Source organism: Perognathus longimembris, chromosome 17, assembly GCF_023159225.1.
Source record: "Perognathus longimembris pacificus isolate PPM17 chromosome 17, ASM2315922v1, whole genome shotgun sequence".
Lineage (NCBI taxonomy): Eukaryota > Metazoa > Chordata > Mammalia > Rodentia > Heteromyidae > Perognathus > Perognathus longimembris.
Window position 1 is genome coordinate 46,893,591 of NC_063177.1, and position 18,383 is coordinate 46,911,973.

General features: G+C 49.4%; 1 protein-coding gene across 1 annotated transcript in view; it reads right to left on the reverse strand.

Moving 5' to 3' along the window:
- Positions 1-4,268: 4,268 nt before the first annotated feature.
- Rgs9 (regulator of G protein signaling 9) overlaps positions 4,269-18,383 on the reverse strand; it is a 63,333-nt gene continuing 49,218 nt past the window's right edge. The window contains exons 16-19 of the mRNA XM_048365627.1: positions 17,488-17,573; positions 15,099-15,216; positions 7,268-7,737; positions 4,269-4,510 (exon numbers count right to left, since the gene is read on the reverse strand). Of these exons, the coding sequence (XP_048221584.1) occupies positions 4,360-4,510; positions 7,268-7,737; positions 15,099-15,216; positions 17,488-17,573 (825 nt within the window). The 3' untranslated portion in view covers positions 4,269-4,359. The remainder of the gene's footprint in view (positions 4,511-7,267; positions 7,738-15,098; positions 15,217-17,487; positions 17,574-18,383) is intronic.

The window sequence follows — 18,383 nt, forward strand, 5'->3', positions numbered from 1 at the left end:
ATTTTTTTCTGTATATGTGGTGCTGGGGAATTGAACCCAGGGCCTTATGTATACGAGGCAAGCGCTCTTGCCACTAGGCCATATCCCCAGCCCCAATAATCACATTCTTGGGACTACAGTAAGTGCAAATGGAATGTTAAGCTAAGAACCCTGCTTTCACTTGTGCTGTGACCTGAAAGCTCAGAATATACACAGTAAGTACCAACCAGCTAGCTACCCTTTGTGGGCTCCATAGGCAGACAAATCCCACCTACAGGAGATGGGGGGCTTTGCCCCCTTACAGGCCAAAGGTGGGGTTTCCCAGGGCCAAGTACACGTCACACTGTCTATACACCAGATTTCCTGGTTCACAGAGGAGGTGATGAGGTTCTGTCTGTCCTATGTTGGAAATGAGTTGGCCAGGACTCGCAGACTCCATGTCATGTGCTGCGCCAGAGACTCACAGATCCAAGTACCCCCAGCTTACCTGAGTGAGAATAGGAAATGAGCCACAGTCCCCAACCCCCCACTTGGGTTTTCACATCCTGTGGCACATATTCAGTCTGAGCAAGCGAAACGCCAACCAAGGGATGGCACATAGCTACATTTTTGTATTCAGGCCCTTAGCAAATGGCCAAACAAAAACTAACCAGCCCTCCTGCCTCCCCTCACTCCATTTCTATATTAACCTTGTTTCTATCATGCTTTCAAGCTCCTCAGGACCGTGTAGTGGTTCCAGTGTGGGGGAGACAAGCAGCCACTTATTCCCATCCTCCACATCACCCTAGAAGTTTAGCGAGTCATAAACTGGCTTAAGACTCCATGTCCCAACCTCTTTATGGGTAGGTGTGGCCATGTGATCAAGGGCTGACCCATAGAATATGAGTGGCAATAATACAATCTGCTTGTGGCTTGTGAATTCAAGAAGCAGTTGTCTTGCCAATCACCTCTCCTGAGCTTGGACTGAACATGTTGATGATGAGCCAGAAGGACTGCAGGGCCATGGCTCTTCATTTGGCTTTGATATTGAAATCACATAGGAAAGATTCTTTAAAAGGTCCTGAATTCAGTTACCATTAAAGGAAGGAAGGAAGGAAGAGAGGGAGGGAAGAAGGGAGGGAGGGAGAGTGGACCCAATACTAGGGGGTCACCCCCATGGATCCTCACTTGATTGGACTCTGTTCTGGGCATCGGATCTCTCAAGATTCCCGGATTCTAGTGTTCAAATAAAACAAGGAATCAGCCTTGCTGGAAGTAGAGGATGGGTAGAGCAACAAGGTTTTTAAAAGTCGTATTCCTTTCATACGAAACAATATTTATCAAAATGAACTTCAGGAAATGAAATTGAGAGGTTTTTTTCCCCCTTTTGTTTGCTGCTTTTTGTTTTCTTTTCTTTTTGTTCTGTTTGTTCCTTTATATGTCTTAGGGAGTGTCTTAAGGGGAGGCATAGAAATGGAGGGGTAATGGGTGAATAAAAGCAGCAGTGGTACTCACTGGACACTATGTTGAAAATGAGCTTTACAACTTGTGGGTGGAGATGGAAGGGGAAACTTGAGGAGAGAGCAAGGGAAGGGGTAAAAAAAAGAAATGTTCTCTTTTCCTGACTTCTCTGTTCATCACCTTTATAATAACAATATTAAAGTAGTGTTCCCTACACTTCCTTCCTTCCTTAGACTCTCCTACCCACCCCTCCTACCCACTGACCTCCCAACTATGAGCAAGTATGTAGCAGAGAACAACTCCCTATTTGAGTCTCGTCTTTCTGGGATCTATTTATTACTGAACTTTGTCCTAGATTTTATTCCATTCAACCAGCACATTCTGGATTCTTCTGTCCCTGATACTGAAGATCCAGGCAGCATTAGTTCTCTTTTGCACTTTCGGATATAGAAGTGGAACCCCATTAATGCTAGTATTCAAATCCAGAGATTCTTGCCCCTCATTTCTGGGCACATTGGCAGGTAGTAATCCAGGGACATGGATTGCCCCCCACTTTAATCTTATTTTAGATCAGCTTTGCAAATAAAGGCACTGAACCAACACTTTCCAAGAAAGATGCAGACTCTTCCACTTCCTTCCTAGGAGAAAAGTTTCCTTAGCCCTGTGGACTAAGTCTGGCAGGAGCCACAATAAGTGATGTTGAAGTACTAAGCCTCGGTAGTTACCTGGCAGACTTCTGCAAGTTTTGACCACACATCTGCCCATCATTCATTTTTGGAAGTGGGCAAAGAGGTGATTCACCAGCCCCAGTATTTGTATCCTAGATGAGATAAGCTGTCGGAAGTCAAAGTAAGTGAGAGCTCTTATCTACTAATTGAGTTCTGATGTAATTGAGGGGTAGAAGAGGGACTGTCATAACTGGTTTATCAAATATCATTTCCTTTGAAGACTTCTTATGCAACTTTCTTCTCCCCTCCCTTCTTTTTTTTTCTTTTTTTCTTTTTTTTTTTTTGGCAGTATGAGTTTAAAACCCAGGGCCTTGAACTTGCTAGGTAAAGGCTCTACCACTTGTGCCACGCACCTAGCCCTTTTCAGTTTAGTTTATTTTTCAGATCAGATCTCAACATAACTCAGGCTAGTCTCAGACCTTGATCCTTCCATCTCCTAGAATAACAACCTCACAGGAGGAAGGACTTCTCAGACAGTTGGGATTATAAGCATGCCTCACCATGCCGTTTCTTCTCGCGACTTAAAACTGTTTTATTCACTGTATAGCAATTAATTTCAGCCCACTGGTCAAATCCAGATACAAGTTCAGGAGGAACCTGTGGAACAATGCTAGGACTAGGGAAAAAAAGACAGGGGTATAATGTGTAATCTCCAATCCAGGTTTTATTTATGTGTACACACACACACACACACACACACACACACACATACGCTTGTGTGCATGCACACATGTGCATGCCAGTACTGGGACTTGAACTTAGGACCTCATGCTCTCAGCTTGCTTTTTCATTCAAGGCTGGCACTCTATTACTTGAGCCACACCTCTATTTCAGCTTTTTTCTGGTTAGTTGGAGATAGAGTCTCATGGAATTTTCTGCCTGGGCTGGTTCTAAACTTCGATCCTCAGATCTCAGCCTCCTGAGTAGCTAGGTATGAGCTACCTGCAACCCAGACATGTCTAGGGTTTCTTAAATAGTGACCCTTTCTTGAGCTATCTTTTGTTGCGAGGGTTCTGTGCTTTGTGGGATGTTGAGCAGCCTCCCTGGCCTTTGCCTTCCAGATGCCAGCAATCGCTTCAACTCCCCACCACAATCCTGACCTTCAAAACTCTCTCCAGGCACTGCCTCATATCCCCTAGGAATAAAGGTAACTCAACCTGGTTGAGAACCATGAGATAAATCCTTGGGGCAAAAAGCCATTACTACAGCCCACCTCCCCAGGCTAGCACAGCACTGGGCATCCAGTAGACAATCAATACGCACTCTCTGGGAGAAGAGATGGGAAAGGCATCAAGCCCAGCCCTCCAAAAGTACCTGCTGGCCTGGTGTAATGGAAGACAAAATGGACCCCCAGATCCTCCTGTAAGGAGAGGATGGACGAATGACCCAGTGCTACACCACAGAGACTCTATCTGGAAGGCCAGGCTTTCCTCTGGGGGAGTGGGAAGGAGGCTCCAGACAGTGACGACGGTGCAATAGTTAGGGCAACAGTGCAGGGCCATTCCCAGCAAGACTCCCTTGACAACGACTGACTCAAGGATGCTATTCAGGTGGCCTGGCCCAAATTCTGGAGATCAGACCTGCACCAGCTTCTAAGCCCCTCCCTCCTTTCTGCAGCTTCCATCCTTTAAGCCTCACAGGTGTTGTCCCCAACACAACCCACTTTGATGCCTACTTTTAGAGAATCTGGCATTCCAGGGTATGCTTTTCCACTTCCTGTGGCCTGCCACAGTCCTCCCCCAGAAGCTCAGGTGATGAAAGCATTATGTCTCAACCAATTTAGATAGGGAAGTTGGGGCAGGGGGGACTTTTGAAAGGTACTCAATTCAATTTTCCACAAAACTGAAGAAAACATGAGTTTACTTCACACGCTATTATTGCTCATGAACCACTAATAGAATTGGACACATGCTATAACATTCCAATCCAAGACACTCTTCCAAGTGACCCTTTATTGGTATTAAGGCAGCAAGGGACATCTTCTAGGACCTCTTCCGGCCCACATGCCTTTTTGGCCACACGGCGGGGGGGGGGGGGGGTGTGTCAGGACAAGGGAAGGGGGAGGCCACCGGGAGCCAGCCAGAGGACGTTTCCCTTGGTCTCTCCAGCCCTCCATTTTCATTCTAATGCACTTTGGTTTGAGAGCGCGTGTGCTCCGTGGCCCCATCTGTCAGGGTCTTCCAGGAAGACGTGCGTGGCCTGCAGCCCCAGCTCAGCCAGACTTGCCCTCTGCCAGGCTCTCCCAGGGACAGATGACCTCGTTTTCTGTTGCCCGGTCACTAGACGCCCCTGTCCCAGCGTCGTCCGAGTCCACTAGGCAGGGGCCACTCTCTGTAGGCACATCCATTTTGATCTGGAAAAAGCTTCGGGCACAAAAGGGTACACATGACCAAAGGTAAAAGGCCAGATGATCCCCAACCGCCCCAAGAAGACTAGCACACCGGGGGCATTGACCCAAAGGGGGTTGTGCCACCCTGGGCTCAGGAGATCCCTTTCATTAAGGAGGATGACTCCAAATATGCTTTGTTTTACTTGGGGGGAAGGGCTTGGATCTTCTGCTTTTGGATGAATTCAGGAAGTCCCTGTAGGACACAGCAGCCCCCTTGATCTCTGAGAAACTTTAAAAAGTCCCACACCTCCATGTCAGGGCTGACAGTGACCTCTGAGCTAGAACATTCCATCATCATCCTTCCGATTGAAGAATCCCCAAGCATGCACCAGACCCTACTCCCCCTCCTAAGGCGATGCTGCCCTTCCCTCCTGCTCCTCCAAGCAACAAGGGGAGGACAGGGAATGGCCTCCGGTACTTACTGTGCCCCCTGCACACAGTGCATAGCGAACCCATGCTCCTAGGGTACCTATGGCAACCTAAGGCCTTTGCTTGTCGCTCCATTCTCCAACACAAGCAGGGCCACACACAGGAAGTCGTTCATTCACTGGGGGCGGGGGGTACCCTTGACTGCCTCCTTTCAAATCCAATAAGGATGGGGCTGATGCATAGTCTGTATTGTCTACAACTTGGCTTTCTGCCATGGGCCTGGGCTTTATCAGGCATTCTTCTGAGCTCCCTTCTGCCTTTGGCAGCTGAGGACTCCTGCTCAGGAAAAGATTGGGCATTTCTGCCAATCACTGCCAATGCAAAGATCTAGGTGAGAGTGCATGTGGAAGCTGGAGGGGGTACCCTGGGCAGGTCCTCTGAGGGAGCAGGGCTAGGGGAATGCAAGCCACCTAAGGTAGGGGTAGCATACCCTGGGATATCATCACCTGTGCATCCTACTGTGGCCATAGATCTTCTGTCCTTTACAAATGCAGTGGCTTTATTAATCTCATATTCTTGGGGTGGAGCAGGGTATAAAGAAGAATGTGGGGCTGGGGATATGGCCTAGTGGCAAGAGTGCCTGCCTCGGATACATGAGGCCCTAGGTTCGATTCCCCAGCACCACATATACAGAAAACCGCCAGAAGCGGTGCTGTGGCTCAAGCGGCAGAGTGCTAGCCTTGAGCGAGAAGCCAGGGACAGTGCTCAGGCCCTGAGTCCAAGGCCCAGGACTGGCAAAAAAAAAAAAAAAAGAAGAATGTGGATAGAAAAAGAAGTCGAGAAAACATCACACAGGTGGGTGCAGTGGGCCACACCTGTGATCCTAGCTCCTTGGGAAACAGAGACTCAGAGATCACGGTTCAAAGCCAGCCTGGACAGTTACTGAGACTTCCCAACTCACCCCATCTCAACAAATAAAAAGCAGCGACACAAGATTTGTAAATAGAAGGGTTGCAGTACAGGCCAACATATAAAGCTAAGATCCAGGGCTGGGAACATGGCCTAGTGGCAACAGTGCTTGTCTTGTATACATGAAGCCCTGGGTTCAATTCCCCAGCACCACATCTATAGAAAACAGCCAGAAGTGGCGCTGTGGCTCAAGTGGCATGCCGGGCTCGGGTCGCCTCCCCTGGCACGGGAGTTCAGGCTCTATTCTAATCTAATCGCTCCCTTTCTCACCCTCTCCCCTGGTCACCCAACCCGCAGGTAAGGCCAGAGTGGAGTGGGGGGCTCAGGAAAGACCTCAGGTGCACGCAGCCGTACGAGATCCCTTGTCCTCCCTCCTTACCCTCGAAGGAAGCCAGGCGCAGATGGGCCTCAGAGATGCTTCAAGAGCAAATCTGATTTAATAAGGGAGTGGCTAACAGTTGATATAGTAGGGGTGACGAGAAAAGGGGTGATTGACCAAGAGCTGGCGATAGGCTGGTGAGCTTGTCATAAGACCCCCTCATGAGCTAACGTCACCTGGAAAGCACCACCCCAGGGGCAAAGCCCGCGAGAATGGGGAGCACATGGGCTGGCGAGAAAGTTGGGGGGCTGGTCGCAAAGCCAGTTCTTCTGGTTCTGGACCCAGAGAACTGTGGCCTGCTTCCGCATTCCCCCAGGGCTGGAGGAAGGGCGACGTCTTGGGAGCGCTGTCCTCTGCCCTTCCCCCCTCAAGGCCAAAGCTGAACCCCAACAGTGGTAGAGTGCTAGCCTTGAGCAAAAAGAAGCCAGGGACAGTGCTTAGGCCCTGAGTCAAAGTGCCAGGCCTGGCCAATAAATAAATAAATAAATAAAATAAAAGCTAAGATCCTGTTTGAAAAAGTAACCCAAGCCAAAGAATGCTTACCTGATTCTGATTTTTTAGAAATCTAATTAGCTAACTCTTTTTTTTTTTTTTTTTTTTTTTTTTGGCCAGTCCTGGGCCTTGGACTCAGGGCCCAAGCACTGTCCCTGGCTTCTTCCCGCTCAAGGCTAGCACTCTGCCACTTGAGCCACAGCGCCGCTTCTGGCCGTTTTCTGTATATGTGGTGCTGGGGAATCAAACCTAGGGCCTTGTGTATCCGAGGCAGGCACTCTTGCCACTAGGCTATATCCCCAGCCCCCCCCCCCCCTTTTTTTTTTTAAAGAAAACCTCTGAACCCTCTCCTTGTCAGGAAGAAGGAGGGAGAGATTCCAGTGACCTAGGGCTATGAACAGCCTACTGGTGACCCTGTTTGGTCCCCACCAGCCGCCCTCCCCCCCCATTACTGCCCCAGGGCCGCGGCCACACCCGCAGCTCCCCAGTCATCGCAAGCACAGTGCAAGCCCCTCTCCTTACTTTGCTACCTTCTTGGGTTTCAGCCTCGGCAGCTGCTGGCCCACGTCCCCGAGGGGCTGCACCTTCCCATGGGACACAGCTGGGCACTTGGGTGAGAGCCTGGCAAAAACCGGAGAAGCCAAGCAACCTCGCCTCAGAAACCTGCTGAGGGACAGGGCTGGCCGGGCCTTAGGAGGGGCCCTGGCCTGGCTGAGGGACCCCGGGCCATCGATGGGGGCCTCGCTGCTCTCGCCGTGGACACCAGACCAGCTGGCTTCCCCCTTGGGCTCCAAGCCCGAAGAGCTCTCCAAGGCCCCTCGAATGGGCGAGGGGCAGATGGCAGTGCTGGGCCTCCTGATGAAGCGGCTGGGCGAGGGGAAAGGCCTCCGGGGGGAGCGGCAGGAGGGGGAGAAGGGGCCGGAAGGAGAGGGAGGCACGCAGGTCCCCGTGTACACAGCCAGGTGGGGGCTGGGAGCCATGTGCTGGCCTGGCTGTAGGGAGGAAAAGGAAAGAGCTCAGTGCTGAGTTGTGGGGTCCCTCAGCCCACGGGGCCCCTCAAGCTGCCCTTCTGATGGCTAGGGTGCAGGCCTGGCCTCTCTTCCTCCAGTGACAACAATGCAGATATGCAGAGGCCTGCTGTGAGGGACCTGTCTGTCCCCAAGGGTCTCCAGAGTGGTGCAGCAGCACAAATCCTCCTTCCGGTTCCCAGATGCTGGGGTGCAACCATCACCCGCAGGGCCATTCCCCAGATGAGCAAGCCCCAGCACCCCCAGGGCCACACCAGCTGCACAGGGGGCCTCAACCTCAGGTCTGGAAGCATCGAACTGAGGGGGGGATGGTAAGACCCCAACACTTCAGCATGGTCTGGCCCCAGTCCCTTTACAAGCCCTGTCAGGTAGGAAGGGGAGGCAGGAGCAGAAGGCTGGAGGAGGGGGGGAGTTGAGTGGAGAATAGGGAACTATCGCAAGTTCCTGATGCAGGACAGAGGGCTTGGCACTTAGCTCAAGGAGCGTGAAGGAGGCTTGTCCATGCAGGGACAACGTAAATGAAAACTCACATTTCCAGTGAAGACCTATTCCCTTTACAGAGCACAGAGGCCCAGCCACCTGGGCCAGTCCCAAAGGCCTGTTACAGTTATACCAGTGCCTGGTAAGGGCAGAGGTCTTGGGGGGAAGCGGGGGGTTGGAAAGGCCTTAGGGACAATTGTCCAAGTGCAATCTCCAAGAGAGAATTGAAAATGAGCCCCGTGAGGCATAAGGATTCCTACTCAGAGAGATCCCAACTGCCACCTTCTCTCCACCCCCCAAGAACTGCCCTGCAACTGGAGGTGGCTGTCGCAGCCCTGGGCAGACAGGGGGTCGATGGCTGGGTGAGATCAGAAGTGGGGGACAGGGGGAGGATCTTCATTCTTTCCCACTGGTTCTCTGAAATTCAAACAAGACCCTGTTCTGAAACAGCAGCTAGAGCTACTGCTCCCTGTAACCGGCTAAGAACCAGACAGGACCAGGACCTGGGCTGGAGAGTTATCACATTATTAACCATTACTGTTATTGTTAGGACACCGTGAGAACTTAGCACCCAGAAGTCCCTGGGCTGAACAATTCACTCATAATCACGAGTGCTTGCATTTGCCTCCCTTCCCACCCCCAGAGCCACTCCGTGGGGCAAGTCACGACTGATATCTCCATCTCACTGCGGTAGAAAACGCATGCTCAAGGAGCCAAGGAGTGGTGGAAATGATGAGGGAGACCTTAAAACTCCAGGGCCTGGGTGGTTGAGTTGATCAGTGTATCTAGTCAAATAGCCACTTCTGGTCCACACCACCCCCCCAAACACTCACTCTACAAGGAGTCACATCTTACCAACAGCCTGAATAAGCCTGGAAGAGGACCCCCTTTTCTCCCCACCAAGAGTTTCCACATGAGGGTGCAGCAGGTGCTGTCAGAGACCCATGCTCCTTTACCATCAGAGTCTCAACGAACTAAGGCACCGCCATTTGTTTTCTTGGACAATCATTTGTTTCCTGGAACCATTGCTGACCCATCAATCAAAGACTTAATCAGTGACTAAATACGATTCTGAGCCCGGATCAGTGTGATACAAAAGTCCCTGCTGCTTCTACTGAGCCGTGTTGGCACCCTATTGCCTATGGGAGCTTGGGATCCTAGAAGTGGATGGAAAGTACGTACCCACAAGAGAAGCTAGGCCTTGCAAGGGGGAAAAACAGACGTATCGGAGTGGTGCCTCCTAACCCTAACTTAAAACCTATTCCTTTAGAATCGATGGTAAACTCTCCTATAATTGTACTTTACAACTAAGACAACAGTCACATGGACCTGGTCAAGCTGACCAGGATTGTATAGATTATGATTTGAATTTCTTCTCCCTACCCTCCCCCAACCCTGTGCATCTTCCATCCTCCTTCCTCCCTCCATCTTTTCCCATCCCATTCCTCCTCCAGCATCTTCTCTTTTCCAGGATGAATAACAGGATGGACAGGAAAAGTGGCCACTACCTTTCTTCACTTACCTTGCCTGAGCTGGTTCTTCCTTCTGGGCAAATGGTCATTGCCTGGGTTGATTGAGGACACTCTAAGCAGGATGCTCTATCTACCTCCTCCCAGGGAGCCAGGGATCCCCACCTTTTCTCCCTCCCACCAAGGAACTTGGAGACCTAGCCCCTCCCACCCAAGCCCCACCTACCACTGATGTCAAGTAGCAAGGCTGTGACATGCAAGACACGTGGCAAAGAAATGTGACAGGACACAGTCCAAGCAGAGGAGAGTTTGATTTCCTTTTGTTGTGCATTGCATTTTATTGTGCGAGGTTCACCAAGAGAGAGAAGCATGAAATGGAGCAGGTACAGAATGAGAACACAATCACAGGCATTGTAATGGAAGGCAAAGCAGATGATGTAGGAAGATGCAGCTCATCTTTGTCCCCCGAAACTGGCTGAGAATGCAAAGAAAATGCGTGGCCACTTGAATCGCCTTCCTGGTAACCAGAGGGCTGTGTTCCGATTTAACATTCAGGTAGGCGGTCCTGCCTTCCATACCCTCCCCACTCTCCCTTCCCTTCCTTCTCCAAGAGCAAACAAGCCAAGTTGATTACAGGAGGAAAATCCCTGTGGGTGGCAATGCCATGTCTTCTTCTAGTCATTCCATTGGTCACCGTCTAGCACAAGGCCTTCCCAGCTGGAACTGAGCCTTACTTGGGCTGGGCAGTAACTACGCCGTGGTTGGTTCGTCCTCTCCTAGATGCTGAGGGGGGCAGACATCAACTCTTTATCCTGCCCACACTTGGATTGTATCCTAATGTTTCCTGGAGAGCCCGGGGGGGGGGGTGCACGACAAGGTTTTGAGAGGGAGGAGTGTGGTGGGGGATAACAGTGACGTGCACACGCTCAGGAAATGCCCTGATAAGCAGCCTCTGTATTGGACAATACTGACAGGCAGAAGTTCTCTTGAAGAGCATGCAAGCGCTGGGGAGCAAGGGGAATGAGGATGGTAATAGCAGTGATTGTAGTGAGATGGTGAGGGTGGTGCTGGTGATGAAGATGGTGTTGATGGTAATGATGGTGATGGAAATGAAGGTGATGATGAAAGTAAGGATGATGGTGGTGATGGTGATCAAGATGGTGGTCATGATGATGATGGTTGTGATGATGGTGATGATGGTGGAGAGTGGTCGTGGTGATGACGATAAAGGTGATGATGATGATGGAGGTGATGGCAATCATAGTGAAGATGATGATGATGATGATGATGATGATGATGATGATGATGAAGATGATAACAGGAGTTAGTATTTATGGAGCATTTGTATGTCAGGCATGGGTCTAAGGTCTCGTGTTCTTGTCTCTAGCCCTTATTTTTTCACTGAATACTCCTCATCTTAACAGTCAAGCTGGGAGATGGAATTCTACAGAGGAAACCCTGGTGCCTGCTCTAGCATAAAATGTACACTCCATGCATCAAAAGGTTTGTCATGTGGTTAAACTAGTGGCACTAAGGAATTACAATGGTGCCTGAGCCCATGGAATAATAGACTATCATAGTGGTTGAAACGTGTCACATTGTCCAAAGGAACACTGTCTTTGATGCCACATGACATCCAAGTGGGCCCTGCAAGGCTGGCTGTTACCTCTGACCCCTGCTCATAAAATCAGTAGGAGCAACTTCCACCTGCTAGAACGGACAGCAGAACTCAGACCTGTGTGGCCCTTTTTCTACAGCACAGGACAATTCCCTAGGAGGCCTGCGGGCTGTAGAACAGAGTACTGGCACACTCCTGTGCTGGAAAGGAAGTAAGTGAAGACTGGAAAAGAGCTAATGTCTGGAGGTGAGGTGCAGTGAGGTCCCACAAGTGTGTATAAAATCAAACATCTCTAGTTGCTGCACAGAATTTTCCAGAATGGATAGTCTAGGTTCAGTCACTCGATCTGTTCCTGCACACCAGCTAACTGCCCTCAGAGCCACTCTTGCTCTCTCCAAGTCTTCACTCCCTCCACAGGCTAGTGGATCCCAGTTCAAAGCCAGCCCAGGAAGAAAAGTCCACACAAACGCCATCTCCAAAATAAAAATAAGGCTAGAGAGGCACGACCCAGATGGTAGAGCACCAACTGAGCAAGCAAGCGGAGCGAATGTGAGGCCCCGAGTTCAAACCTCAATACCATCAAAAAGTCAAAAAGGAATTTATGCTATCTTCAACACCTCTCCTACCCTGCCCGCCATTTTGCTAGGGGTGTGAGCTCAACACATGCAGAGCAACTCGAAGGGGCAGCAAATATTCACTGATTTCCTGCTTCTCAAACTTTCCCACGAAACTAGGCCAAACGGCAGGAGAGCTCGGCAACCAGCTCCCCCAGGAGTCCGAGGGCAGAGCCCGAACCTGCCACAGCCAAGCGCAACACGCCTTTGATGTCTCAGACTCCACTCTTAAAAAATTCATGCACATTTTGCATTCTATTTCATAACATATTAATGATTGTTTTAATGTAAATTTTTTAAAAAAAACTTTTCTCTTATTCTAAATATTGAAGTCGAATTGCTATCCCAGGCCTGGTACCCCCTCATGAAATTCAAAGTCTACTTTGAGAATAAATCTAGACCCAACTTCTCTTTTCTCGAATGAATAAGAAACCAAGAGGTGCTGGGACTTGCTCAAGACCTCGTGTCTAGTGCTAGGACCAGAACAGGGTCCAAAAGACTCTGTCAAAACCTAGAAATCTTGCTACTCCATTCGCTCCTTCATTCATTCACCTGAATACAGGTTGTGTAGAACCTGCTAGGTCTTGGTCAATAGACTCCAAATGGTAAATTAGTAATTACAGCCCTTCCTCCTCTCATGTCACTGGATTGACAGTGGTTCCCTATCAACCTGCAGGCACCCTCCAGAGCTGGAAAAGTCCAACCATGTTTAAAAGAGAGATAAGTGAAGTAAATGCCTTGGTTCCCTTTCAGGACATAAACTAGTCTTTGACCCATGAAGGGAAGTAGACATTCCCTTCTTGAGTCAATTTTGGTTTTTTGGCCAGTCCTGGGGCTTGGACTCAGGGCCTGAGCACTGTCCCTGGCTTCTTTTTGCTCAAGGCTAGCACTCTGCCACTTGAGCCACAGCGCCACTTCTGGCTTTTTCTGTCTATGTGGTGCTGAGGAATCGAACCCCGGGCTTCATGCATGCTAGACAAGCTCTCTACCACTAAGCCACATTCCCAGCCCAGACATTCCATTCTTCAGGTTGCAGTTATCTTGCTAATAGAAAACCAGAGACCATGAACTCCTCAGAACCCTGGCACAGAGGGTCATCGGTGACCTCGCCTTACCTCCTCCTCCTCCTACTTCATCTTGTGCCATTTCTTCTTCATCCTCCAGGCTTCATGGCTCACCTGGCCTGGCAGTGCACGCTGGTGGATTTGCCTCCCCTGGAACTTGGTGCTCACTGTCCTCTCCCCCTGGGACTGCTCCCTGCTCCATTGCCACCACATAGCCATCTCCTCCCCGCCCCCCCCCCCCCCCCGCTTCTCTACACAGCTCATCTTCCCAATCACAGCACCCTCTCCATTCCCTTTAGAACACATCTAAGCTGTGTTTATGTTATTGATTGTGCAGTAACCTCAGTTTTCTACCATTTCCTGCATCTGTGTTTTTTGCTAGAAAACTCTGACAATTTTTTTTTACTAGAATCCAGCTGCCTCTGTGACTCACTTTGGCCAATGAAATGATATAGATGAAACCATGCGAAGCCCTATTCTTTCTACTGGCTGCCTTGTATTTCTGCCATCATCATCAGCTCCCTGCCTAGGTCAAGTTGTTGGAAGAAAAGAGATACGGGAAGCAGTGTGGACTCATCCATTCATCCCAACCTAGGCTTCTGTAGACATGTAAGCCAACCCAGCCAGGATACACAAAGCCAAAGATACACAAACAATAAATACCTGTTGAATGGCACTCTAGTTTGTGGTTGAATGTCACCCAACAACAGTTACCTTTGAAAGTCCTAGACTACAAGTTCCACGAAGGAGGAACAGTGGCTTGCTTGTTCATCAACTCCTTGCACTTAGTAAGGGCTCAAAAAGTATGCTGAGTAAATGAGTGTACTCCTGCTCACCTCCTTGCTCGCTCTTTTGAATGCAGGTGTATGAGGTGAGCTTCACTTCAAGAATAACCACCCAGGTCTCACAAGGCCAAGGTTGGAGCTGTCTTCTCCTTCTACCCTTGACCACAGAGCTGGCCTAGCCTATAGCTGCAGAGGAGGGAAACCTCCAGAGCTAGAAAACATCCTTCAAGAACGTATTCTAGGGCTGGGGATATGGCCTAGTGGCAAGAGAGCTTGCCTCGTATACATGAGGCCCTGGGTTCAATTCCCCAGCACCACATATACAGAAAACGGCCAGAAGTGGCGCTGTGGCTCAAGTGGCAGAGTGCTAGCCTTGAGCTAAAGGAAGCCAGGGACAGTGCTCAGGCCCTGAGTTCAAGGCCCAGGACTGGCCAAAAAAAAAAAAGAATGTATTCTATTAGACCACAACTCATCCTGAAAATGCTACGGAGAGCTACCATCCTTCTTCCCCAGGAGTGAAGACACGAGTGCCTGGATTCTGCTCTGGCCGGAGTCCTGCATTCCTACAAGCTGCTTCATTACCCAGGAATTACAAGGAGATGGAGAGACAGAAGAAAAAAAGATACTGCTATCTCCTCTGGCAGCTGTGGCCTACTGGGGCCTTTTCAGTCATATAGAAGCTAAAAACGTATTTGCACAGGGGAACCTGGAACCGACTCCTTGGAAAGACTTCAGATTGCTTGAGAAGGACCATCTAAGTGGGAGAGACAGGCTGAGGAGCTTCCTAAAGCTACTTTGGACTGATGTCCTTAGAAGAACTATGCCGGGTGGCAGGGAGAAGCCATCTCTATAGTTCTGCAAGGTTCATGGTAGTACACAAAGCAGCCTATTTTCAATATGGTTCATGCTACACAAACTGCACAGGTGAAGACAGGTGGATAGGTAGCAACTGAGACAGGTGACTCCCCCAGCCCGGACATCACCAATGGTACCCCTTGGGGAATTGGAGTGAGGGAACAAACGTAAGTAAGTCATGTTTAGCATTATAAAGCCCACCATGAAGAACATTAGAGGAATCTGGGGGGGGGGGGGGAAATTCATTGACTCCACTGCTCTAATAATGGGGAATGGAATCGTCTAGACTTTGATCCTGCTTTCTTTGTTTGCCTCCTCCAGGTATACCCCTCTCTCCCCTCCCCGCCTCCCCAGCCCCACCATTCATGCTAGAAATCACAGATTTATTTAGGAGGGAGCTCCTTCTTGAGTTGGCTCCTCCGGTCCAGCTTGCTCATGACCTGGGTGATGTCCACCGTGTTGGCTGCTTCTCGAGCTTTTGCCTCCTCTTCTAGTTGTCTCAGGATGACAGGGCTCGGGCTGGACCGTAGGTGACGGCGCATGAACGGAAGGCTGGAGCTGCAAGGAAGGACAGATTGATGACTGGCAGAAAGCTACACCGTTTGCCTCGTGAGTCTGTTACTATACCTGGTGGGAGTAGATGGGGCTAGGAAGGCCAGAACCTGGAGTGGTTCCCGCACATTCCCCTGTGGACATCAAGGAAAGTTCTCAGAGCCAGATCCAACTTTCTTTCTCCCTTGGAGAATGAGACAACTGCCACCGGATGGTAAATTAGATGCGAGGAGAACTTTCTGGATCATGATCATGATAGACACCTTCCTCCAATGTTTAGAAATCTAATTGTTATCTTAGCATCCTGTAAGATCTTCATAAAAGCTAGGAGCAGGGTAGACTCCGGGACTAAAAACTCAAGATTTTCTATCTTGGGGAAGAATTGGAGCTCTCAGCCAAGGATCTGAAAAGGAAACAAAGAACTGGACTGTCCAGGAGGACTGGGTGTCGTTGACAGAGAGAGCAAGAAGGATTTGTAGAGGGATGGCAAGCTGGCAACACCCTGCTCCTAACCCAAGATCTTAGAATTACCCCAAAACTCCTTTAGAAACCAAATAGGGATTCAATTACACCCTGGAAGCCAGAGGCATGCCTAAGTGCCTGCGAACTACAGAGGAGAAGCACCAGAGAGACCACATGGACACGTGTCCACAAAGGCTGGGAAACAAGAATCCCAGCAGTGATAATACATGGATGATCTAGGACCCCCAACTTTCCGGATCACATAAGGCCACAGAATGCTAGTACAGATATTAGGGAGGTAGAGGGATCCCCTACCAACAAACTTTATCGAATATTGACTGTCTCACTACTGGCCAAGGGGAAAGCTTGGGGTTTAGGGCTCACTTGTCCTGGGAGAATTAAGTTCTACTAGACTATCTATACCTGTCAATCATGGAACAAATTCCCACCCACTAGAAATCCCTGCCTGGATACAGGCTGAGCCTCACACTGAACAAAAGCATTTACACGTGGTTCTCATTCATACTCATGATTCCTACTCACCACATTGCCACACTACAACATCCCATGCCCCAAGCCAAGCATTCCACCAGGGGCCTCTGCCACCCTGGGCACCAGAAACCCTGGTGGTGGCCCACAAGGACTCCAGCTGAATTCACATGTATTCAAAAATATCTGGAAGGAAAAGGGCAATCCAGCCTCTCTCTTAGACCTGCTCCTTGCTAGCTGAACGTCTGGCACTCTTCTGGCCCTTTCTTGTGGCTTAAGGTGAAGCTCTCAAGTGCCCAGGGACACTGAACTCCTTTTCTTCCTTCATAAACCTAGATCTGCACCAACAAAGGCCATCTTTCTCTCCCAGTCATCACAGAGCCATTGTCCTCCAAAATGAGACCGAGTTGGGGGCATTCTTAAGAAAGCCTTTAATAGAGGCTGTAGTTCAACTGCCCTCCTTTTGAATTGACTAGAGAAGCTGGAAAAGAGCCCAGCATGGGTTGAACAAATAGGAGCGCTTACCACAGGACACGTGGCTGGCAGGGTTCGGGAAAACCTCTGCCAGAGTCCCATGACTTTGTGCAAGCTGTCATTTGGTTACACTTTTGAATCTTCAATCCAACACACACACACACACACACACACACAGATGCACACACACCCATACACACAGATAAATACACACACACGCCTATACACACACACACACACACACACACAGAGCAGGCCAATTTGTCCCTCCGACATTAATGTTGCCCACTGTCCCAGTGGTGAGATGAGATGATGAGATGACCCACATTTCCAACAGGGAAAGTGAGAACGAACCAGTCAATGAATTCCTGAGCAGTAGCTCCAGAAGGAGCCAGAACACACCAGGTGTTCATGTGTACCCCCCTCCCCCCAGACCCAAACAGTTTGGTGTTTTCTCTTGGGGTACAATTTGCTATTGTCTCTAAGATCTTGGGACAACTCAGATATAGAGATGTCGCTACATGAATACCCATTCATCAATTTGGAAGGCGTGGCAATAAAAAATGAGATGTTTCTGTTTGTGATAAGAGTAATTATTGGTTTGATCATCAGAATTCTTTCAAACCAGCATTAGAGAGACAAAACATGCTGGAGATAATTACTAATGAAATCTTGCTTGTGGTTTCATGGCTTTGGAAACAAATGAAACATTTATTCCCAGAGTGATACTTCCAGTTCCCAACATTCTCCGTCTAGCAAATATCTCAATAACAGACATTAGGCTGAAAGAGACTGCCATGTCTCTATAAACCAAGCAGTGGGAGGCTAGTAATTTTAGACAACAGAACTTGCCTTCTCTTGGTGGTTTCCTGAGGTTCGATAGCCTTGGCCAGCATTTCCTTATAGATTGGAGATTTTAAATAGCGAGCATACGAATCCTGACAGGAATAAGAGAAAAGTAGTGATGGTGAGGGTCGTTCTCAGATGCGGCCCGCGGACCAGCGGCAGCAACATACCCAGGAACTCAACGGAAACACACGTTTCCAGGTGTAGGCCCATCATCTATTACCCACCCACTAACATCCTTGCAGTGACTTCCATGCAGCGAACCCTGGGAGAGACAAGGGAAGGGAATGTTGACCTCTCCCATTCAATCCCTTCTTCCTCCAAGTGTGGCCACAGGTAGGGAGCCCAGTCAGCCCCATTCATGCCCCTTTCTGCCCTGTGTTTTGGGGCCTAAGTGTAAGATATCCAAGAAAATAGAAGATCATGACTTAGACCCCACCCCCCCACCCCCCACCCCCAGTGGTTTCAGAGAAATGGTTCCATGATGGCTTCTTCCTTCCAAGCCAGCTAGATACTCTAATCATAACATACACAGGACAAAGCCCACTGCAACAACCTGGGGGCGGAGCACAGCCATCAAGGTCTCTTGAGTTGCTCTGATTCTAAGGACTAAGTGGTAGCAGTAATGGTTACAGGAACCAGGATGGAGTCTGGGAGAAGGGCTAATGGAGCCACTGGGTCCTGTTGTGCCTGTCACCATAGAAACAAAGCTGCAGAGAAGTAGAATCTAATGGAGTCCATGCATCACTCCGCTGGTAAATTAGCCGTGACCCTGTTCTATTCTGGCTAGTTGCTCATCTTCCCGAGTGTCTCCTGAATGTACTGTATTAAAACCACGTTTTTAAGAATCACAACATTTTCAAATACACAAAGGAAAACTAGTATTAAAGAAATGCTGGGCT